Source organism: Heterocephalus glaber, unplaced genomic scaffold (assembly GCF_053883595.1).
Source record: "Heterocephalus glaber isolate CG9 unplaced genomic scaffold, H.glaber_assembly_v1.0 deba00001795, whole genome shotgun sequence".
Lineage (NCBI taxonomy): Eukaryota > Metazoa > Chordata > Mammalia > Rodentia > Bathyergidae > Heterocephalus > Heterocephalus glaber.
In genome coordinates this window covers 1,574,064-1,598,089 of record NW_028258476.1, presented here as the reverse complement: position 1 = coordinate 1,598,089, position 24,026 = coordinate 1,574,064, and the positions used below count along the sequence as shown (strand labels likewise).

The following is a 24,026-nucleotide window of genomic DNA, read 5'->3' as shown; positions in this document are numbered from 1 at the left end:
CTGAAATCCAGGAAAGCACAGGGCAGCGAGGAATTAGCCTCTGAGGATGTTGGGGAAATCTGCTCTACTGGGATCTGTCGCCTAAAACAGAGACAGTCACTTGGAAGCAAGTCCTTCCGGATGAATTTGCCATGGCTTCCGTGCACCTAGCCTGGAGGGAAATCTTAGCATAGTGACCTCAAAGCGTTTTCGTTGCCTAAAATGCCGGGGGTCACAGACACCACACGGCCACTGAGGAGGATGTAGGGTCAGGCCCAGGGCGAGCAAGGGTCCCCATTATGGAGAAGACCCTGGCCCTGGGGCTCGCCCGTCTGAGCAGGACCCAAGCCCCAGGACAGCACCAGCGCTTCCTGGTGCAGGTCACAGTGTTGGGTCTTTGCCTTCCCCGCTAGCAGGGTGACAGCAAAGCCCCTGGGGCTGGTCCTTCCTGTGGGGAGGGAGGTGGGGCTATGGCTCTGGGGACAGATGGGAACTACCAGGAAAGAGTCTGGGGTGTCCTTTGGCATGTGGGCTGAGGAAGGGAGGCTGAGACGAAGCGAAGCGTTCTCATAGAGCCTTTCCCCTGCCCTCGGCCTAGCTTGGAAACCCAGGGCTGGGCTCCTTGCCTGTCTCTAAACTCCTGTGGGCCGGGGCCTCCCCCTACCTGACTCTGGGTCTCTCCTCGCCCATCAGTTCTCTGTGAGCGTGTCCACCACAGGAAGGGCTGAGGAGCTAGGAAAACAAAGGCAGCTGGGGGGGGGGGGTGTGCACACCTGTAATCCCAGCACTCGGGATGCTGAGGCAGGAGGATTGCCCCAAAATCGAGGCCAGCCTGGGCTACACAGTGAGCTCAAAGACAATCTGAACTACATAGTGAGACCCTGTCTCAAAAAGCAAAAACAGGGCCAGGGATTCAGCTCAGCGGCACCTCGCCTGCCTCCAAAGCCAAAGGTCCTGAGTTCTATCCCTGGTATCAAAAAAGAAAAAAAAATACAAAAAGAAAGAAAGCAAAAAAGCAAGCAGCAAGCAAAGGCAAGGGGAGCCTTTGCCGAGAGAGGACTGGAGGGACAGGGACAAGGAATGGGCAGAGGGACCTTCTGTGCCTCCCTAGGAAGGACTGGAGAGAAATCCTAGCATGTGGTTTGCCACCTGGAGGAGGGAGGGCAGTGTGCCTCCGGGCCTTGGCTCCTGCAGCGTCCCTGGCTGCCTGCACGTCCTTGGTTGAGCAATAACCTCTCTCTCACGTGTCCCCACTCCCCAAACCACCTGCCACCTCAGGTCTGCTCAGCTTATTACTCTTAGGGCCTGGGTGTCTGGTGACCTCCTTACTCTCCCCAGCCCTCAGAACTGCTCAGCAGTCCTCAGCAGGGGCCCGGGGGCTCCCAAAGACCCCCTGCTCTTCTGAAGTTCCCCAGGCTGGTTTCCCTCCCTCTCCGAGCTCCTGGGGCCAGGGCGTTAGCCCTTATCGCTCTCAAAGAGATGGCAGGGCGGAGACAGGCTGTTTCAGTCCTAGCCCAGGCCCTCCCTGGAGCCCTCAACCCCTTCCGGTACTCGTGGGTGGAGCTCAGTTCTGTCTGGGACTAGAAGCAGGAGCTCCCGGCAGTCGGTGGGCGGTCGGGACCCACTGGCAGGAGGAAGGGAGGCTGTCAGCAGCCGAGAGGACTGTCTGCCGAGGGGATTTTATTCCTGGCCAGCGGGGAATATTACAGAGGCAGGAAGCAGCCCCTTCCTCCCACATCCCTGGGGCAAAGGAGGTAGAAGGAAGCTCCTGAAGGGGACTGGAGCGTCAGAGGGGAAGAAGAAAGGGCTTGGAGCGTGGCTCAGGGTGGGAGACCGTAACTTAGACAGTGAAAGGAGCCCAGAGAAGAAGGGCGTTGCTAGGGGCGCCCCGGGCCCCTCCCCATCGAGGCCCTTGATTCCTCCCTCACCTGGGTAGGTTATGGGATGGATGGTTCGAGTGATGAAAACCCTATTCATTCTCTCTCTCTCTCTCTCTCTCTCTCTCTCTCTCTCTCTCTCTCTCTCTCTCAGAAAATGGAGACCAAGGCTTCGTAGTCTGACGAGCAGTTCGGTGGGAGAGGAGGGGCCTGGCCTCAGTTTCCCCCACCCCCACATTTGTGCCTTTCTGTAGCGGTGCAAGTCACCTCTTCAAATCCTCCGAGTCTCAGCTTGCGTCCAGTCACCAAGAGGCACAAAACCGGAGAAGAGGTGGGCAAGGGAGGGTGGAGTTTGGAGACCCCTCCATCTTCTGCGCCAGTTAGGGAGGATGCGAGGGCCACGCCGCTTTGAGGGGCTCCAGGCTGGGGGGCGCGGGGCTCTCTTCCCGGAGCTCCGGTCTGTAGGTCTCTGGGGAGAAGCCCTCCCTGGGGTTCAGACAGCCCTTAGCCCCCGCCAGGGGGTCAGGCTTTACCTCCAGCTCCCCGGGCCTGAGCGGTGGCCCCGGAAGCCTCTCCCCCTCGCCTTGTCCCAGCCTGGCCGTCAGGGGGAGCCCTGGAGCCTGCTGGGGCCCCGGGGAGCACCCTGGCCCCGGGAGCAGGGTGTCGGGCTCTGAGATGCTCGGCAGCTGCTGCTGTGCCGGGAGAAGAGGCAGGAAGGGCCCCGAGAGGCGGGCCCACGGGGAGGGCAGGGGTGGGAGGGCCGGGGCCCAGGAGCCAAAGCCAGGCAGCTCGCCTCGGAGGCCCCCGAGATGGCAGCATGGGCCGAGCCAGGAGGGGCCGGGGGCAGAGCCGAGTCCTGGGGAGAGACAGAGGGAGGGTGAGGAGCGCGCGCCGCCCCTGCGCCTTGCCCTGCGCCTCCCGCGGACAGTCTCTTTCCCATCCCCGGGCTGACCCTCCTTCCGCGGCCGCTCCGGAGTGTCCTTCTCGGGGGAGCTTTCCAGACTCGGCGGCCGGTTGGGACCGCTGCTGCCTGCCGCCCTCCCTCCGCGCCTGCTCTGCGGGCTCCCCAGTCTCTCCTGCGCTGTTTACCTAGTTTCTGTGTCCGCAGCTCTGCGGGGGCAGGATCTATATCTGCTCCCTTCTCACCTGAATCCAGCCCACCTTGGGACAGATTTACTGCTCCAAAAATAAATAAATAAATAAATAAATAAATAAATAAATAAATAAATACAGCACAAAGACCTGGACGTGGTGGTGCTTGCACTCGGGGAGGCCCAGGTGCGAAGGAGACTTAGCGAGACTCTGTCTCAAAATAAAAAATGAAAAGAGGGCTGGAGATGTAGGTGAGTGAGAAGGCCCTGGGTTCAAGTCCCCACTACTGAGAGAAACGAAAGTGTTGGGGGGAGGAACGAAGGGTCTTCCCTGCCATGAGCCCACTCTTCACTCCCGCCCTGCAGCGAAGACTCTGGCTCCGGCTCCGGCGGGAGAGGCGCCGTGGGCCCTTCACAGGCTGCCTGCTCCCATCCTTCCAAATGCGCCCCTTTGCCGCCCGCCCCTGCCCGGATCCCCGAGCCCACTAGCTGGGGCTCCAACCCGCGTTCTGCACCCCCAGAATCCTCCCTCAAGCCGCGTTTTCCTCAGTGAGACCACGTCACTGGACTCAGAGAGCGAATGGCACCCTAATATGGTCCCTGGGGCCGTGGTGAGCGCCCCTAGGAAATTAGTTAGGACTCGGCCACGCACGCAGGTGGAGGAACAGGATCCGGGTGCGGCCCCTGCCGAGCGCATCCCTGGGCCTTCGTGAGGTGGGGCGCGGCTTCCCAGGAAGGCCGAGTCTCCTAGGCTCTGCCTCTCAGGATGGAGGGGCGGCCGCCGCATTCTGGAGCCTCAGTGCTCAACCGGGAGCTTGGAGGGCTGCTGAGCTGGTGACCTAAACCTGCGCTGCGTCCCTCAGGGCCGCAGCACAGGCTGCCGTGTGCGTGCGTGCGTGCGTGCGTGTGCGGACTTGGGAGGGGCACTTTCCTCCCTTCATGGTTTCCCGGAGAGGAGCGCTGGGTGCCCAGGACACTCCCAGAGCTGGGAGGGGTGCTGGGGCGGAGGGCCAGGAGCGCTGAGCGGCTGTTCAGATCCCAGCTGCCGTACTGGTGGCACAGCGAGCCCCAGCCTGCCCCTGGTTGCCCACACCCGCGGCCTCAGCTCCACGCAGAGGGGCGCAGGGTCTGGGCCGCAGCTGCATGCAGGCCGGGTGGAGGCCAGGGTCTTCAGTCTGTGAATGGGCTGGAGTGAAGTTCCTGGGGCTTCGCTCAGCAGCCTAGGGGGTGGAGGGGCCCCGTGATCTCGCCACAGGAACTCTGCCTTGCTGTAGAAGCTGACTGGCATCTGCCTACATTTCCACCCTGTTCTCCCACTCCGTCCCACATGCCACCATCCTGGCCCTCCTCCAGCGCCTCTCTCTGTCCCAGGGGCTTTCCCACTCCCTCTGAGCTCAGCTGTGTGTACTTTGAGTCTCAGCTCAAACGTGACTTTGTCAACGAAGTCTTCCTTCCCTGATGCCTCAGCACTCCACTTCCCCTCAGTAGCAGGGGTGCAGCTCTAGCAGCAGATCTGTTAGTACCGAGTCTGCCTACAGGACTACAGGCAGTCCTGCTCCCGGTGGCAACCCGTCCCAAGGACAATGCTGGGCACATTAAACGTTGGATGAAAGAAATGACTAAGCGAATAAGGACGAACTTCGTTTACCCATCTCTCTCCAGCTGAGCCTCCTTCTTCACCTGTGACCCTTGCCTGGCTCTGGCCTCATCATCACTGCCTAAATAGTCTTCTAAAGCCTGTGACACCAGGCGTGTGGCTCCTCTAATTCCACACACCTATAATTCCAGCTAATTGGGAGGTCCTGGCAGGAGGACCGGAAGTTCTAGGCCAGCCTTAGGCAACTTCGAGAGATTCTTTTAAAAATAAAATTTTGAAAGGGCTGAGGATGTAGCTCACTGCTAGAGTGCTTACCTACCATGTGTGAGGCCTGAGCTCCACCCCCTTAGTATGTGAGCTATTCTGTACCTAAGCTACAGAATATCATAGTTTAGCATACAGAACAGAACACTGGAAAGTATCAACTGAATGCTCACGTGATCCTAAAGGACCAGAAAGGAGGCTCACCGGTGTACTTTGTATCCAGCCCAGGGAAATATCAAAATACAAAATTGCAAGTGTGCTTTCTACTGAATACAGATTGTTTTTGGACTCTGGCGGAGTCAAACTATTCTGAAGGAGAACATCATGAGTTGGGGCCTTCCACAGTCTTTATAAAAGGATTCTCTGTCCCGCCCATCCTAGACACTCACGGTAGTGGCCGCTGCTCCCCTTCTTCTCCCCAGAGATCTCTGGGGGCTCCCGGAGGGTCCACTGTCTGACCAGCTGCTCTGCCATGGCCTGATGGGTGAATAGCATGCTGGGCAGGAGCTGAGGAGCGAGAGGTGGAGTGGGGTCTGCTCCCTGGCATCTGTCCTCCAGCACACCCATACCATGTCCGGGTTAAACAAGCCCCCGCTCCCTGGCTCCACACTGAGGGACGGATGCAGAGTGCTGAACCGTCCCTTGCCCAGCAGTGGGAGTGTGCCAGGTAGACAGCTGAGCACCCTTGCCCAGGGTTGCTCAGGGCTGGGATGTGGGAGCCCTTGGAGGAAGATGGTCCTCAAGGTGGAGTGCAGGGCTGGGGCCTCCTGGACAGAGGGACAGGTGCTGGTGGGGCCCTGGGCACAGGGGCCACTCTCACTGCCTACCTCACTGTGCACACCCATGGGCACAAGGGCTGGCCCGCCCCGGACGGGGCCCCCCAGCAGCAGGCAGGGGGAGGGTGGTGCCGGCACCTCCCACACCGGGTAGTTGACTACAATGAACTTGCTGAAGTTGAACTTGTAAGTGAACCTTTTGCCTTTGGTCTTGTGCAGGATCCTCTTGTTGTAGTAATACCTGGAGAAGCGAGGTTAGAGTAGAGCAGGCACAGAGTCAGAGTGGCTCCCCACCCCCAGCCAGCAAGGCCACCTGAGCTGGCCCCCTTCCCAAGGACGGGGGAGTGGGAACCAACCCCACCAGGGAACCAGAGCCACAGCCCTTGCCTCAAACTCCGCCCATCTGGCTGTGGGGCTGGCTCGCCTCACCTGAGGGCCCGGCTGAGCTTGTCATAATTCATCTGTGGTTTGCATTTCCTGCGGCCCCAGAGGCGGGCCACCTCATCTGGATCCTTGATGACAAACTCCCCGTACTCTCCCTGCTGCCAGGCGATGACATGGCGGAACTCTTCCTTCTGCAGCAGCTCCAGGATGAAGTGCCACAGCTGGATCTGCCGGGAGCCTGGGGAGGACTCGGCTTTGTAGGCCCAGTCAGGGAAGGCCAAGCCTGGCATGGGGAAGGGAGTGTGAGGGCTGCCCTGGGGCTCCAGGGCCCCACCCAGGTGGCTGCCAGGCTCACCTGAGATCCAGTAGTTGCCAGGGGAGGCCGGGATGCCCTCGGCCAAGCAGCTACAGTGCATGGTCCAGTGCAGGTGAGGGAGGGTTGAGGCTGAGTCCTGGGGGGAAACAGTCACCTCTTAAGGGAAAGGGAAAGAAAGACGGAACAGAGAAGGCCAGGAGGGAAAGAGAACAGAGTGCAGAGGAGAAAAGGGGAGGGAGGCAGGAAGCTTCCTCATACGCAGCGCAGGGCTCAGCCTCCTCTGGGGACCACCTCACGGTCCTGAGGCTGACCCAGGCCTGGAGCTTGGGGACGAGCCACTTTACAGAGGGAGAAGTACACCAGGGCCCCGTGTTCTGGCCCTGCTGGGGGACTTAGGCAAAGAGGGAGATCTCTGCTTAGGGCTTGGCAGGACTGGCGTTTTCCCCAAGAAAAGGCAAGAGGAAATGCAACTAATCACTGGGTCTTTCCAAATCCTGAGTGGGAGAAGGTGACATCTAAGCACTGCTACCTGACAGCCACCTTAGGATAACTTTACATGTGCGAAGAACAGGACTTTTGTGTTTTATTTTCCCCAGTGAGTCCCAAGTGTCTGACACATACCGTATTTCCCCCCAAATAAGACCTAACTGGAAAATAAGCCCTAGCATGATTTTTCAGGACACTCATAATATAAACCTTACCCCCAAAATAAGCCCTAGTTAAGATCATCAGCCAGCGCCAGGTGTAGTGGCACACACCTGTAATCCCAGCACTTGGCTCAGGCAGGAAGATTGCCCTGAGTTTGAGGCCAGCCTGGGCTACGTAGTGAGATCCTGCCTCCAAGAAAGAGAAGACATTCAGCCACGTGGGTGCATTTAGGATGTGCATTGCAACACACGATGGATGCATTAAAAGAATATTATCAATATATAATTTAATATAAATATAATATAATATAAATAAATAATATTGACATTAATACTTAAAATGATAGCCTAGATTACAGTTAAGTATTTGTAAAATACTTAAAAACACCCATTCAAACAGATGAACTTGAGACTTACTGCCAGGTGACCAGTGGGAGCACGGACACAATGCATGAGTAGCGTGTGCACTTGACAATGAGGAGACATGGCAGTGTCTAACAGGCATCTTCATACTCCATACGTCATGTGTATTGGACGTACTTAAGGCCCTCGTGTCAAATAAAGAAGTGTTTTCTGAATTTTGGTGCTTGTAACTTTCTGTCGATTTTGTGTGGACTGTCATGCTTTTTTTTTTTCCTTCATACCGGGGATCGAACTCAGGACCTTGCACTCGTGAGGCAGGCGGCGGAACCACTGAGCTACATTCCCGGCCCCCTATTGCATCTTTTGGAGCAAAAACTAATATAAGACCTGGCCTTACTTTGGAGGAAATGTGGCAGGAGGTGCTTCACAAATGATGGCTGGCAGAGTAATTGAACAGCGATGAGCTCATCGCTGGTGTCACTCTGACTGTGGCTCCCACTAACAAGTCAGCTCCAGGGCAGCAGCACTGGCATCTTGCTCCTGCTGGCACCCGGAGTCCCCTGGCACTGGCCTTGTACCCCCAGGTGCTCTGGAAGTATTCGTTCAGTTAATGAACCCTAGGCAAGGCAGAGGGGACCTGCGGTTTCTGTCCCGGGGAGCAGGGAAGGGCGTTGCACGGAGCCCCACTGAGGTAGACTTGCTTGATGCAACAGAAGGAGCAGTAAAACCCTCAAGTGGAAGAGAGGATGCTGGGGTGAGAGGTTGCTTTCCACGGTCACCATGGGAAGCAACAACAGAGGCTGCTAGGAGGACACGGGACTCAGGTGCCCTTGGGCTGGGAGATCCTTGGCTGCGTAGGACCATGCAGCAGCAGGCGCAGGCACCAGGCTGTCCTCTCCAGGGCAGCTGGCAGGAGGGAAGCACTGTTCTCAGCAGGGATTCGGGAGGCTCTTGTGTGTGGAGGACACGAGGCGCTGTGTCTGGAGCACCCATTTTAGAAAGTCACCTGCTGGCTTGGCGTGGTGGCACAAGCCTGTGATCCCAGGATTTAGGAGGCTGAGGCAGGAAGATCACAAATCTGAGGCTGGCCTGGGCTACACAGCAAGTTCAAGGCTGGACTGCCTAAAGAGACCCTGACTCAAAGCAAGCAAACCAAAACAAACCAAAAATCATCCAGGGCTCCTCTAATCCAATGTGCACAGTGATCATCCAGAGTCTCTTTAAATGCAGATTTGGATTCAGGTGGAGTGGGTGGACCCGAGACTCTCCATTCTAACAAGCTCTAAAGACGCTGCTGCTACTGCTCCTTGGGCCATACTTCGCATGGTAAGAACCCCTGGGCTACAGGGAAAAAAAGCCATAGGCGTTAGAAATTAAAGCCCCACCAACACCTCAGCTTGTAGGAGCCTCCTGACTCTTCCCACTCCCAGCACCAAAAGGTCCTGTGGCCTCTTGCTGATCCTCTCCTCCCCGGGCCTGCTCTGCGCCATGAGGTCAGTGAACCTGACAGGCCACTGAAGTCCCGTTTGGCCTGGGCCAAGAGCATCTCTGGAAAGTACGGCTCCACGCGAAATTGCAGTTCCTAAACCAACAGCTGGGGTGGAGAGTAGCTCAGTGATGGAGGATTAGAGCACTGGCCTAGTCTTCCCGTGGCCCTGGGTTCTTTTTTTGTCTGTTTGTTTTGAGACAGGGTCTCGCTATGTGGTTCAGGCTGGCCTTGAACTCACTATGTAGCCCAGGCTGACCTCAAACTTGCAGCAATTCTTCTGCCTCAGCCTCCCAAGTGGTAGGATTACAGGCATGGGCCTCTGGACCCTGAGTTCTAGCCACAGCACCATGAAGAAGAAACAGAGAGAGAGAGAGAGCAAGAAGCCTAAACTGACAGCTGTCCTCTGGAATCCACCTTCCCTGCTCTCCTGAAGCAGAGGGCCCTCTCCTGTCTCGCCCTCCTTCAGGCCCACCCGGTAGAAAGCTCCTTAGTGTAACCTCAGCCAGCTCGGGAGCGCTCTGCCTCAGCCTCTGAACGTGGTGGGCTGGGAAATGAAGGAGTGTGCGCCGAGGGGAGAGGTTTCTGGGCAGGAATGTTCCGGGACTAAGCTGATAGAATTCCTGCTGCCTGCTGGATCTGATGCTGCTTCTCAGTGTAGATTTAGTTGGGGTTGGTTTTTTATTTTTGGTACCGGAGATCGAACTGGGGACCTTGCGCTTGTGAGGCAGGCGGCAGAACCACTGAGCTAAATCCTGGCCCCCCAGCCTAGATTTAGGATCCTGCAAGAAGATGACAAACACCTGCCTCCTACCAGCCCGGACTTGCCCTGTGCCCAGCACAGGCTGAGGGCCTAAGACTGAATGCAGCAAAACCTCCCACCAGAGTGGCTGCACAACTAAGTGAAAGAGCAGGGAGACCTTGGCTCCATGTTCATGGGATTTGGCCACCGAGGCAGCCTGAAAAGGAAACCCAAAGTGCGGTCAGCGGCAGGGAACAGCCTCCTCCCCCAGTGCCCCCAGGTTTGTGGGCACCCTGGCAGGTGCTCTGCTCTCAAAGAAGCTTGCGCTCTGGGTGTGGAAAGCCTTGCTGTTGGGAAGTCCTGCCAAACACCCACCCACAAGTGCTTTCTTTTCTGCCTGAGCCCCTGGGTGCCCCAGGGAAGAGCGGGCTTCAGTTCCGCCTTCGTGCCTGAGACCTGTCCTGGGCATTGAACCTTAACCCCGTGTGCACTCTATGCATGCTCAGTGGGGCAAGTCCCACGCGGCCTCTGAGGGAGGCTCCACGCACTGGCTCTGTACAGCCCCTTCAGCCCCCATGACCCACAGCGGAACCGAAGATCATAAATCAAAAGAGGTCATAACTCAATCTCGAATGATCAGTGCCATTTCTCTAAGGCACTTTGTGTTTCTGGAAGGGCTGTGGAAGCAGGCGATTATTACTGTCATCAGCAGCACCATTCAGATTACTACTAATAAGGTTAATCCCCTCGGCCAGGGGAAGAGCGCATTACAACACATGTAGGTTTTAGGTCATTATTTAATAAAGGCAATATAGATGATGAGGATAACAACAGAGAGCAAGTCCTAAGCCAGGTTGGGAGTCTAAAGAAACATGCAAAGCAGACCTGACCTCTCCAAGATTTTTACTGATGTGAGTGGGGCCCCCACGACGCTCCCCACGTTGGGTGCTGCAGGTTTTTCACGTGTTACTTCATCAATTCTTCACAATAGCCCTTCCAGGTGGGCATGAGCTACATTTTGCAAAGTGAGGAAATTAAGGCTCAAAAGATTAAGAGACTTGCATAAGATCCTCACCAAGTGGTGGAGCCGGATGGAAACAGGTCTGTCTGACTCCGGGCACCCGGCTCTAATCAGCCAATCAGGGTAGAAGATTTGAGGGTGAAACTTCTGGAGCAGAGAGGTGAGGCTGGCCGAGGGCCCTGGACCCCAGAGGAGGTGGTCTGCACCTCAGATGTGGGCTCCTTGCCAGAGAAAATGTCAGCCAAACCCCAGGCAGCCAGAAGCCAGACAGCCAGGTGGACAGAGGCCAATAGAGAGGCCGAGAAAGACAGGGACACGCGCACATACATGAAGCACAGGGCTCAGAGCCTCAGCCCGCTCAGCCCAGTGTGGCCCTCATGCAAAGCAGAGCTGTATGGAAGTCACCTTGCTGCTGTGGGCCTCTAGGCGACCAGTGTCGGCTGACTGCGGAATCTGATTGAGAGGACAAACCAGGTCTTCTCAGCGACCGCTTGATTGATTCAGTGGGAAAATAGAACTGTTACGAACACAGAGGCAGCCGAGGGAGCAGGCCAGGAGAGTCCAGTCCGAGGACAGTGGATCAGAGAGCGAGGCCGCAACAGTGACTCAGATGCCAGAGTCCGGCACCAGTGAGGTTCGGGGTACAGCTTGGGGTGAGGGGGCTCCTTAAGGTCAGAGTGGACCAACAGCCAGGCTACAGGGGAGCGAAGGCCCTCGCAGCTTGGCCTCCCCACGTTTGTTACTTTTGGGCCAGGTGCACGCCCCTCCCCTCCCTCACACCCCAGTCTCAGAGCACAGAAGCCTCTGCTGCTGTCTTGATCTCAGCCCGGGAGGAGAGTGGTGAGTCCTGAGGCCTCCATAATGCTATGACTAAGCCTCTGAGGTAGGAGAGCCAGAGGGGCTGGGGCCTGGGGTCTGGGAAGGACAAAGCCAGCCACCTCTTCCTCCGGGGGGCTGGGCCAGGCAGGAGGGTGGGAGTACAGGCGCCTTTGCCCTCTCCCTGGGCTCCTTTCCCTCCTCCCTGACCGAGGGGCTTGCGGGCCGAGGCCTGGGGTGGTGAGGACCCCTTCTCAGCTCAGCTCCCTCCTGCAGCCTCAGCTTCCAGGGAGAGGCTCCCCAGGGGTCCTGCACCAGCCTCAGTCCCCTGGGGCCCACCGAACAGGGACGCTTGTCTCTGCACCTCCGGGGGCTGTGGGGTTCCAAAAGCTTGTGAACCTGCACGGAGCAGAAGTCCAAGCTGAGGCCCCTCGTCCCACCCCAGATCCCGGTCATGTGTCCAGCGGCAGGCTCGGGGCCTTCCCGCGGCCCTTGCAGGTCTCCTGTCCCACGCTGACCTTCCTCCTTGCTTGCTGCCCCCTCCTTGCCAGTCTCTCCCCTTCCCCCCTTCCCTCCGCTCTGCTCTCTCCAGCCTCCCTCCTTCCTCCTCTCGGTTTTCTTTCTCCCCTGCTGTCACTTGTCCTCACTCGTCTGGGGCACGTCCTCCTACTCTTCCCCTGCTCCCCTTGACTTGACTGTCTCTCTGGTCACCTAGTTCCTTCCTGTCAAGCGTGGCCTCTGTCTCAGGCTTCTTGCCCAACCCCTTTTTCTGCTGCCGCTGGCTCTCGTCACTTTCTGTTTTCTTCTCTTCCTTCCTGTCCTTCCTCTCTGGTCTCTCCTGGGCTTCAGAGGTGGAAACCAAAGCCTCCCACTTCTCTCCCGGCCCTGGCCTGGCTCCCCCTCCCTCACTTCCACCCCAGACCCTCCAGTGTCCCTTCCCTTCCCCAGGGGCAGCCTCAACTTTCCCTGCATTCCCGACAGCTGTGCCTTGGGGGAGCACCCTGGGCAGCCCCGTCCTTAGTCTCCTCCTCGGGAGGAGAAATCCCCTCCAGGGGACGCTGAGGTAGCTGAGAAGCCAGACCCAAAGAAGAGGAAGTGAAAGTTCTAGCAAACAGCTGAGCTGGATGAGTCGGCTGAAGGGCCTGGGGCTGAGTCATAAGGATCAGGACCGCAGGGACAGCAGCCAGCACCTGAGTGGCCCTCACCAACCCGGGCCTCTGGCACCTTCTGACTCAGTAATCAACCTCAGTCCCCATGTCCTCGCTCAGACTGAACATGAAACTCGATTTCTGCCAAGCCCCAACTCCTCCATGTACCCTGGTCCCTCGGGCCCCTGGGGTCCTGCCGCCCTTGGGCAGGGCCAGAAAGGGGCTGGCATGTGAGGGGCTGCGGCTCCCACGCTCCTCTGGCCCGTGCCCTCTCCCTTCCTCGGGAAGGACTTGGGGCTGTGGGCCACTGGGCACCCTGTCTGGGTGGGGAAGACAGGGGGGACGGGGCGCGGGGACCCACGCTTTCAGGCTTCTTGGTCCTGGTTCTTGGGAGCCTAGGAAGGGAGGAAGGCGGTGGGTGGGCACAGGTTTCAGTTCACCCTGTGCCAGCCTGGCTCAGGTGGGAGTGCGCTCCCCTCTCCCCGCCCTGGTGGCCGCTTCCTGTCCCTGCTCCTCCTATCGCCATGCAGTGATGCCCACAGCCCTGCCTGCCTCCCTGTGCCCAGCTGCTTCCAGTCCTTACTTACTCTTCTCCAGCTTCAGCTGAATGGATGGCGGAAGGGAGCACACGGGGATGCCACAGACCACAGGAGAGGGAGATGCTAAGACCTTCATGCACGCAGCCCCGAGTCCATCTGCCCCAGAGAGCTGGTGGCCGAGCCCAGCCGATGTCCTCCTGCAGATGCCCAGGTGCTGCCTCTGCGGCTGCCCCCTACTCCTCAGGCAGCGTCAGGGTGGCCCAGGACTCCCCTCTCTACTCGGGGCTGGGGTGCCCTTCTTTTCCCCTTCCCAGTTGCCCCACAAGAGGCTCCACAGTCAGGCAGGGTGGGGACACAGGAGAGCCCTGCCGCAGACCTACCAGAGTCCCTTCTGGCAGCCAAGCAGCCTGCTTCCTCTGTGCGCTCTTCGCCCAGCCACTACCCTGTGCTCATCGCGTTAGGGTTACTTAAAATGAGAGCAGGATCTCCAAGCTCCCAGGGGAGCGGGGTGGTTTTTCAGACAATAGCATTAACCCTTCAGGGCCCGGCACACCACTGCCTGCACCCCAGCCTGCGGGGGCCAGGGGAGGTCTTCCTCTGGGTCTCTTACATCCACAGCCTGCAGCTGGGGCAGATGCTCCTAAAGCATCAGACCAACAGGGAGCTCGGCTCTCTTCTCAGCTCCCTCAGGGGAAGCGGACCTGCTGGGAAGTCCTCCCCGCTAGCTGTCCTCCCGCGCTGTCAGCTCTTCCCTGCAGATCCAGGGCACACCTGAAAGCAGTTCCCCTCACGGCTCTGGCTTCACACCGAGAGTGCTTTTCCTCTGAGCCCCAAACCCCCTACCCTACTCTGCTCAGCACTGGCACTGGGTCTTGGCAATTTGTAACTTTTCTTCTTAGTCTCAAATAAAATGATACTAACAGTTTACTTGGCCTCCTTTTCAAAGGGTGTTTAAGCATTTATTATATCTGTAGCCTCCCTGCATTCTCGCAAATGAAGCCAGGCATGGTGGCACATGCCTTTTAGTCCCAGCACTCTGCAAGGCTGAGGCAGGAGTGTGAGCTCAAGCCCAGTATGGGTAGCTTAGGGTTTCAAAATCTAAAAAATCAAAAAAGGACTGGGGATGTAGCTCAGTGCAAGGCCTTGGGTTCAATCCTCAGTATTTTTTTTTTTTTGGTACCGGGGATCGAACTCAGGTCCTTCTGCCTGCAAGGCAGGCGCCGGAACCACTGAGCTAAATCCCCAGCCCCTCAATCCCCAGTATTGAAAAAAAAAATCTAGAAAATGAATTTTCCTTTTCCTTATGAATTTCACTTGAAGTTGGATAACCAGATGAACTTCCAACTAACGGAAGCCAGGGGAATAAGAAAATGCAGCTAAGGCCACCAGATAGCCTGCCAAGGAAAGAGAAGGGGTGGGATTCTGGGAGACCTTGGAGTGGAGTGGACACCAAAGACAGTGCCTTCTAAGCTGCCCGCAGAGCTGTCAAGCCCATGTCCAGCCTCCCGAACACGGCAGGGATGAGGAGACTGATGGATGTCATGGGGGGATCAATATGATTTTCTTTTTCCCCCCCTGACTCCCAGAGGCCAAGTTTCCTGCTGCCTCTACTCCCCCTCATTACACTGCCCCCTCCCCCGGCCCTGAGCTGATGGAGATGGGAATGGAGGCCCATGGAATTAAATTCTGGGGTTGTTTTCTGGTTAAATCAACCGAAGCTAACGTGATAGAAAGGTGAGGAGAGAGAGAGAGAGAGAGACTGGATGATACAGGAGCTGGGTGCTCATGGGACAGTCAGGCAGGACAGGGCTCCAAGGGACCAGGAGGGCAAAGAGGAAAGGGCCATGGGAAGAGGGCTAAGAGGTAACACAGTGTCAGGGGCTAAGGCCCACGGTGGGGGACACAAGCAGACACGGTCTCCACGCAAGGCAGGTATGCAGCAAAGTCTCAGGTGAGCGCCAGGAGCCAGCACATTAGGTGCTGCTCCCGGAGTCCCTGGCTCTTCCCCTCCAGAGAGCCTGGCCTGCCCCCAGCTCACCTTCACCCCATCTGGTCTCGAATTCCAGAACCATCCGAGAGAGCAGCTGGAGACGCCAGAGCCCACGGGGACCACTCAGGAGGAACGGCTCCTCTCTCCTCTCCACGAAAGCCCTGCTCATTGAGGAGCAGGCAGAACCTGCAGGAGCAGAGTGGGGCGAGATGGGGCCTGGACTCCATCCTGCCCTCCTGCCCTCCTGTACCCTGGAGAGCCACCCTGGAGAGGCGTCCAGGCTGCAGCTCGGGCTGTCCTGCTGTCCCCGTTCTGCCGTCACCGGGCCCCAGAGGGCCCTTCGTGCCCCTGCAGTGGTCCTCCCCTCTGCCCCATTGTGGTCCGGTTTGCTCTTCAGTCCCTGTCCTGGCAGACACGGCTGGGCCTGGATTAGGAGGCCTGGCCCCTGACTTACGCCTGGCTCATGGGATGGCCGGGGGCCACTCCTGTTTCTTCCACCAGACGTGAAGGAATGGCCGAGGGCCTTTGGGGCACTGAGGGTGTGGGGCGGGATCTCAGGCCCGACCGGCCCCGGCAGCTGGTGTGCAGCTGGCCCCCCAGTGCCCACCCCGGCCTGGGTGTGGCCTCCCCACCAGGGATGGCTAAGTGAGGACGCCAAGGGCATCCCTGCCCCAGGCGGCTCCCTGTTCAGACCGCCCAGCTCCTCTGACTCCACAGGCGGTGGCACCAGCACCCCCCCACACCCGCCCCTGCCGGGGCCTGGCCCTGTGCAGCCTCTCAGCCTTCCTAACACAGTGAAGCCGCCCCGGGCCTGGGCCAAGGTGGCCGAGTGCAGCCTTCCCCGCCTGGGGTGGCTCAGCCCCGCCTGGGCCCCCGGGGCTGTGGGCACAGGCTCAGGCGGGCAGGGGCTCCTCTGGGGAGAAACCAAACAGTGCTCTGTGTGAGCCCCGTGTAGAACCTTCCTGTGACAGCGAGTAAAGAGCACAGCTTATTAGCTTTGTGTGGAGACCTCACCACCTGAAGGGTCCTTTTGGGATTCACTTGTGTCTTACAGCAAGCTGACATTAGAGTGGGCAGGAACTGGCGGGTATAGCAGCTCACACCTGTAATGCCAGGTGTGAGCCTCTGAGAGGCTGAGGCAGGAGGACTGCAAGTTTGAGACTAGCCTGGGCAACTTAGCAAGATCCTGTCTCAAAATAAAAAATAAGAAAGGTTGGGGATGAAGCTTAGTGCAAAGGAAAAAAAGGCAGGGCCTGGAGAGACCACAGGTGTGCTCAGACCTTAGGGGGTGGCCAGGTGGGGTGCAGACAAGGTGGCGCCATCCTCTTCCGGGAAGAACAGGAAGGAGGCTCAAAAATAAGGCTCCCAAGTCTCCTCCTCCACCATCGGCTGCTCTTCCCCCAGGGTCTGGCCTGGTCACAGCTGGTGCAGTGAAGTTTTGGGGACCTGGCTGGTTCCCGCAGGGCCGGTCTGGCCAGTGCAGGCGACAGAGACCTGTTTATAAGCAAGGGAGGCTGGAGGAAGAGGGGAGAACGCCCTTCCCACTGGTTCTTCCCACAGCAGACAGCGGGAGCAGCGCTCCCCATCACGGGGCAGGGTCCAGGCAGTGGTTCTGGCCCCGTCGGATTGGGGGGGGGGCAGGAAAGGGCGAAAGGGCTCTCCTGAGCAGAGGGTGGGTTTCCAGGTGGCAGAGGCAGAGGGGGAGGGAAGGAGCCACCTGGCGGACACTGGGAGGAGGGGACATCTTACTGAAGGAGATGAAGATGGCCGGGTGTGTGGCCGGAGCCGGAACCCTGCATCCAGGAGCTGAAGGAGGGGAGGGAGGCCGTGTGTGTGTGTGTGTGTGTGTGTGCGCGCGCGCGCACGTGCACGGATGTGTGTAGCTGGTGGCCATGCAGACTCTTCATGTCCCATTAGTAGCAATGGAAGGTGACATGTGGGGATCGATACCAATCGAGGGAACAGACTCCCAGTAATAAACCCATTTCACTCACACTTCTCCACCCCCGCACCCGACCTGAGACAGGGAGAGGGCTTCCCGCCCCGACAGCAGCCTGCTGTCCGGGGAGGTGGTTCTCAAGACTGTCCTTGCGCTGGGACCGGGCAGGCCTGTTGCTTGTGTCTGAGACCCTCGCCCTTCCCCTCTCCCACACCCGGTGGTGTCCACAGTCAGACGGGGAGAGCCTGGTGTTTGTTGACTGACTGCCCGAGCGCAGCAAACCGGATGCAGTTTGCACTCCCAGTCTCTGGGAAGCAGCTCCATGTTGGTGTCTGGGCGCGGGTGTCTGTCTGTCCCGGGGGTGTCTGACTGAGAACGCTTGGCAGCTGCAGGTGTGTGGGTGGGCTTCTTTCTTTGCAGGGTGTGTTGCCGCCGCGCTGTGTGTGCCCTCTGTCTCCGGGCCTGAGGGCAGTGAGCCCGGCGGGGCCTGTCTGCGTGTAAATGGGCGGGCCTATGTGTGTGCCGGTCGGGGCTAGGCGTGTGGCTGTGCTTCGCTTTGGAGACGTGAGTGGGTGTCCCCGGGCGTGCGTGCGTGCGTGCGTGCGTGCGTGGGAAATGCTGCCGGCCTCTCAGTGCTTGCCCCAATCTGGCCCCTTGAGCGGGATTGCAGGCTGTGCTCAGCGCAGGGCTTTCAGCGCTAAAACCAGGGCGTGTCAGGAAAATGGGACCCACAAGGAAGCCAGACAGGAGGGCAGCGCGGCTGTCAGGGAGGGAGAGGCGAGGGAGGCGGGCACCCAAGAGCCGAGGGAGAAGGTGGAGGGGAAAGGTGTTTGAGTGGGGGAGAAGCTGCCGTGGGGCAGTGGAGGAATGTTAGACTGCAGCAAGGACTTCCCAGGGGACACGGATGGGGACCCTTGGTGCTGTGACTGAGCTTCGACCCTGGCCTGCAGTCCTTCCCTCTCTCGGCCTGGTGGGCTCCCTTCCTCCAAGGGGAGAGCAGAGCCCCAGGGCCTTGGGATGGGGAGGCCTTGAGGGCGAGGTCAGGTGGCTCTGGGGAGGGAGCTGGATTAGGAGCAGGACCCGACTGAGCCTTACTCACTTGCCCACAGTGAGCGCCCAGCCCCACCCCGGGACGCTTTGCTGCTCTGCTCTGGGGTGAGGGCTGAGAAAGGGCCCCGTGGCTTTCTGGCTGCCTCTTCTCTCAGCCCCTTTCCTCTGCTCCTTCCCACTCCTGCCTCCTGCACTGGGCTGGAGCTCCCAGGCGAGACTGCAGGAGTTCCCGGAAGGCCAGACGGGACTTGTCTGTAGCCTAGGACCATCTCTGCGTTCTCCTGCGGTTTTGTCTCAAGGCAATTTTTGAATTGTTTGAACACTGACCCTTTGGAGCAGCCGGAAGTCTGAGGGGACGCTCAGGAGGAGTTCTGACAACAGAGAGGCATGCTAACACTGTGCCCGGCCTCACAGACGCCACGAGACTACAGGCAGATCGCGGCTTGGCGGCAAGGCCTGTGTTCCTGGATGTGGCCCCCTTCGGGCAGGGAAGGCCAGGTGCCAGGGACTCAGAGTGTGACCCAGAAGGAGGCCTGGCTCCCGGTGGCACCTCCCCTTGGCCCACAGAGCCCTCTCGGGGCTGGGTCCGTTTTCCTGGCTTCCGGCGGAGGGCAGGAATTCTCTGAGGATTACCAACCAAATCTGCTTCCGGCCCCTCTGAGCTGCGGGCCTGCGAGCTGTCGGAGCTGTCCGGACGCAGGGGATCTGACACCACTCACCCTCCCTCTGGGCCTTGTCTTTCTGTCTTTGGCGTGGTGTTGTCTGGTCCTCAGTGGGTCTTGACTGTTCCCTCAGACTGGGGGTTTTCAGGAGCCAAGAGCGGTGGCTTCTCAGATTAGGGGCTTCTTGAGGAACAGCATATGCTCCCTCAGAATGGGGTTCTGAGGGCAGAGCTGAAGCTCCTCCCGGTGGGTGTTGGGCACCTGGGGTTCCTGGATGGTGTTAGGGATGAGGAGTGTGAGGAATGTGGGCAGGAAGGACTCAGGGGCGACAGGGGCCTTGGCATCCATCACACGTGTTTAAGAGGGCCGGGAAGAGCACGAGAGGGGGCCGGGGATTTAGCTCAGTGGTTTCACCGCCTTCTGCGCATGCGCAAGGGCCCGAGTTCAATCCCTGGTACCAAAAAAAAAAAAAAAAAAGAGCACAAGAGGGACGAGGCAGGACTCCCAGAGGTCCAGGGGGAGCTGCAGGTCCTCCAGGGCTCACAGTGTGGGCACAGGACGAGTGGGATTGTGAGAAAAGCAGACTGAGGCTGAGGCTCGTGCCCCTGGAGTTTGGGGCCCTCCAGGGCTCTGTGTCCCTCACTCTTCCGGACCTCTGGGCATTTCTACCATCTGGAACTGGGGGGATTTCGTGGAAGAGGAGAATTTGGGGCCGGAAGGAGAGGCTGGTCTCCTCCTCCCTCCACCCTAGCCCCTTCCTCTTCTGCCCCCAACACCAACCCAGGACAGCCCAACCAAATATATATTTGTGTATATATATATATATATATAGAGAGAGAGAGAGAGAGAGAGAGAGAGAGAGAGAGAGAGAGAGAGAGTGTGAAGGAGCCCTGTGTCAGGTTGATTGGAAAAAACAAGAGGGAGAGAGAAGGGGAAGCCAGGAGAATGCAGACCTCAAATGAGAACCGAGATAAAGCAATTACCTGATCAATACGGGTGAAATTGAGTAATCTAGCAGATCAATAGCATGGGCAGGAGGCTGGGGTGCTCCCTGCTCTCAGCCCCCGCCCCTACCACCCGCTTCCCCCCCTCTTCTCTCCGTCTCCCCCCACGCCAGCCCCGTCCTGAGCTCAGGCCGCTGCTCGGACCCCCCACCCATACAGCTGCCCTGTGCACCCCCTCCCTTCCTCAGTGGGCCGCTTGCTATCGGCTATCAGGGTGGAGGCCTCCCCTCTCCCCCGTCTCACTGGGGGCTACAGCACCAGCTGGCTGGGGCCACAAGGAGGTCGCAGGACCTCTCCAAAGGGGGCTGCGCCTCCTGCTTCCGTCCATAACCGTGACGCTGTGCTTGCTCTGATATGGATACATGCCGTGCTAGCACTGGCCCAGCAGCCCGGGAGGGCAGGGGACTAGATGGAGGCCCCTGGTTCCTGCGGATCCCAGGTGGCTGTGTGGTGGCACCAGGGCTGGGTCCCAGTGAGGGGCACTTATCCGCCTGGGGGAGCCTGAATGCAGGAGGAGTCTGGGGCTTTGAACTGACCAGGAGGGAGGGGACACCTGAGCTGCTGTGGGCCCAGGTTAGCACTGAAAATTCTAAGGCAACCAGAAAAGCCACAGCTTCCCAAGGGTAGGAGGATGGGTTGCAGAGCCCTGCTGCGGGAAGAGCACTGGAGGAGTCTGAGCCTGCTGACTGACGGAGCCTGGAGAGCAGGGCTGTGCTTAGTTGACTTCCAACTGCAGGGCTGCTCCTGGTTGCATAAATGAAGGGCCATCCTCACAGGTTTTCAGTTCATTTGCTGATTTGTTCCCAAACCCCGCTGAGCCCCCTAGAGCAGGGAGTCCTTCACTCAGCACAGGCCAGCATCCGGCGGGCACCTGGCCAGCTCTGCTTCACGGCTGAGAAGGTGCGACTCTCCCTCCCTGGCCCCGAGGTCCTTCCGGGGGCTTAGACCCGACTGCTCCCACAAGCCTCCTCGTGAAATCAGGGACCTCTTTAAAGCAACTCTGTTGCCCATCCTCTCCACCTCTCCTAGGAATGCCAGCATGCGAGCCGGAAGAGCCGAGTGAGTCCTGAGTGGGCAGCTCCAGGTGTCAGCCTTGGGCAAATCCATCTCTGTCAACCTCCATCTGCAACATGAGGACAATAATAGCATCTTCTGGAGAAGGTAACTGTGGATCCAGGAAACCAATGAAAGTTAGGTGAGAAGAACACAGAAATGTTCATTTTCGACCCAGGAGTAGAAGGGGTGGGTCAGCAGAGAAGAAGGTCAAGATTTCTTTCAGCCAGGCCACGAATGAATGGGGCAACGAAAACAAACCTAGATCTGCCCTGTTCTGCAGGTAGAACCATAGCCTATACCTGTGTACCTCAGTTTCCCCTTCCCTTTCTTACAGAGTTGGCTACTAAAGAGACAAAACTGATACAAAAAGACATTCCAATCTCAAGCACTCCCAGATTATGAAACCCTCCCCCCCTCCTCGTTTATGTTTCTCTCTGAGGAATCCTGGGAAGAAAACAGCAAACTGTCTTAAGGACACACTGGAACAGAGCGTCCCTCCCCTGTGGGTGAACCTGTGCAAGGCTGACCTCTGTCCCTGCAGACAGGAGTCTCCATCCTCCCCACTCACATGAGGCCCCGAAGGACTCCAGGTCAGAGGCCACAGTTTCCAGCCTCACTGCCCGCACTCTCTGGGACCCAGGACTGAGATGGGAGGAGGCCTGCTGCTGCTACTCGGCCCCAAACCTTCGCTTCCCAAGGATGGGGTTGCATCCCTGGGATCCACGGCTCACTCCCCATTGTCTGCCTAATCAGGTCCCCAGATCACGGAGCTGCTGGAGCCGGTGGGGTGGGGCTCCTCTCTTCCCTTCAGCCCCCATCAGTCTGGGATTGGCAGTCTGGGACTTGGGCTCCTCTGCTTTCTGGAAATGCTTTGATCTGCCTCTTTCTGCCCTGAGGCGCAGCCCCTGGAGCCTGCCGGACTCCCCTCCCCCTCTGGCTCTTGTCAAGGTCTCAACACTTCCGACTGAGACCTGGGACCTGAGGCCTGGAGCCAGACTCAGGGCTGGCCTCCCGCAGCTCTCGTTCGAAATCTGATTCTTGGGTGCTGTGGGGGAGAAATTCAGGCCCCTCAACTCTCATCCACTCTGGGCTTCACTTTTCTCCACAGTATCTACCTCCCCTGAGCCAGAGGGGAGAAGTGGATGTGAAGACACAAGGCCTCTGAGGACAGTCATCGAGACAGGGTGCTTCCCAGGCGTTTGAGTCACTAGGAATGACTGTGTCACAAAGTGCTTCACATGCATCACGGAGTCCTCACACCCCTGTACCGAGGGAAGCTGAAGCACACGGGTTCTGTAACTGCCCACTGCTTCACAGCCAGCAGAGTGGCAGGGTGGGACCGCAGACCAGAGCCCCATCTAGGTGTCTCTCTCTCCCCCCACCAGCTGGAGAGGGCCAGGGCTGGGCTTCCTGTTGGGCTCCTGCTCACTTTACTTTTTGCAGGACAAGGGGGACTAATGAGTCTGAATCCTAGAAAGGTTGTGCAAGAAGGGAACATCCCCAGTGGCGCTGTTTAGAACTAGAGGCAGAAACAGCCTCAGAGGCAGGTTCTCCATGGCTTCAGTTCCTATTTTCTTGCCCACATCATATTTGAGTAAATGAAAACTGTGGACATGTCCTGTAGTCCCCGGAGGGGAGGGAGCTTTGCAGGAGGGAGCGAGCACAGTTGCAGAAAGAGGGGAGAAGGCTGCAGGGGAGAAAGGGCTGACTGCAGGGTGGCCTGCATGTGGGAGAAGGTTGTGCTGGACAGGGACTGGAAGCTGGAGCAGACACTGCACGTGCAGGGTCATTCTCTCCTCGTGCATCTTTCATTTCAGTGGCCAAATGCCCTTCACGTTTCCTGCTATTTATTTCGAGAAACACTGATCAAGCGTCTGTAGGCTCCAGTCAATATTCCAGGCACTGGAGAAAGGAGGATGGAGTGAACCCCACGCTGGCCCTGGGCTTCATGTCTGTCCTCTGAGAAGTCAGACTAGGGAGCGGTGGCAGCATGGTGTGGACAAGGCTGAGAGGCAAACAGGGCTGCAGTGGGACACGGATAAGAGCCCCGTGCTGTCCTGGAGCAGACGTCCCGGTTGAAGTCTAAAGTTACCACTGGACAAGAGAAGCAGAGGAAAGGGCTGTTCAGCCATCGAGGGACAGGAGGCCAGGGTTGTAGCAGAGTGCTGGGCCTCACCCTGCTCAAACCAGTTAACTTCCATGTCACTTTCTTCTCTGCTCAGAATGTGAATGTTTAATTCTCAGTCTAATCACTGACTGTATGGCTTGGTCTGGCAGAGCCTGTTGCCTGGGATGTTGATCTCAAAGCAAGGTCCAAGCTCCTCCCCCTGGGTGGTCTGCAGTGAGGCTCCCTGAAGGAGGGATTCATGCACACGCATCCCCTCCTCCTGACCAGCCCACCAGTCTGCCTGTCACCTTGCTTCTCCCGCCCACATGGTGGGGACTGGACAGGATGGGTTCACAGGGCTCGGGCTGTCCACACTCCTCACTGGGCTGGCCCAGCCCCTTTAAGACATGGGGCAGCCAAGGCTAGCAGAATAAAGTGCACATTCTTTAGGTTTCCAAGAGCCTTAATACATTCGCCTCTTCATCACTCAACTGCACCCTTCTGGAACAACATGGGCACGCTGGGACACTCAGATCACGTGGGGGTCTCCCATAGGAAGATGACTGCCAGGCTCTGAGTGTGTTGCATGACGACCAACACCCTTTGACATTCCCATCAGCGGCCCTGCAAGCTGAGGTCCTGTCACGGTTTGGGTCTAGATGTCCCCCTAAAGCCTCATGCAGTCATAGGTGGGTGAAGTATAGTGTGTGGTGCTGAGATTAAGGGCATGTGATTACTAAAGCACTACACCTGAGTGATTGCTTTGGCACTGCCCTGATCCCAGTAGTCTGAATAGGAGCAAAAAGATGCTGTTAAGGTCTCGTTGCTTTTCGCTGCCTTGTGGCCTGCCATGCTGTTTCTCCTCTCTGATGCCTGTTTGCCACCCCCACCTTGGAGCCAGCCAATTATGGACTGAAACCTCTACGAATTGTGAGCCAAATAAGTCACTTTCCCTTTAACTCTGACTGTTGGGTATTTTGTCTCAGCAAGGAGAGAAAAGTAACTAACACAGGTCCACCTTGAACGACTAGTGACTGAGACCCTGCCTCAAATAAAACATGAAAAGGGGTTAGAGATGCAACTCAGGGCAAAGTCCCTGGGCTCAATCCCCAGTACTGTGGGGGTGGGGAGAGGCCCCTCCTTCCTTCTGGATTCTTGTCCTGTACTGGGAA

General features: G+C 58.1%; 1 protein-coding gene across 2 annotated transcripts; it reads right to left on the bottom strand.

The window, feature by feature from the left end:
* Positions 1–1,642: 1,642 nt before the first annotated feature.
* On the bottom strand, positions 1,643–13,622 carry Etv3l (ETS variant transcription factor 3 like). 2 transcript variants are annotated; one of them, XM_004871263.3, is made up of 6 exons: positions 13,095–13,616; positions 6,324–6,420; positions 6,014–6,251; positions 5,636–5,825; positions 5,198–5,315; positions 1,643–2,712 (listed from the first exon to the last, which is right to left on the bottom strand). In XM_004871263.3, the coding sequence occupies exons 2-6, from the start codon at positions 6,382–6,384 to the stop codon at positions 2,237–2,239; spliced, it is 1,083 nt and encodes a 360-aa protein (XP_004871320.1). In that variant the 5' UTR covers positions 6,385–6,420; positions 13,095–13,616; the 3' UTR covers positions 1,643–2,236. The 2 variants fall into 2 exon arrangements, with proteins under 2 accessions (XP_004871320.1, XP_087059502.1); XM_087203376.1 differs by lacking the exon at positions 1,643–2,712 and having other exon boundaries at positions 5,071–5,825; positions 13,427–13,622.
* Between the last annotated feature and the right edge of the window lie 10,404 nt (positions 13,623–24,026).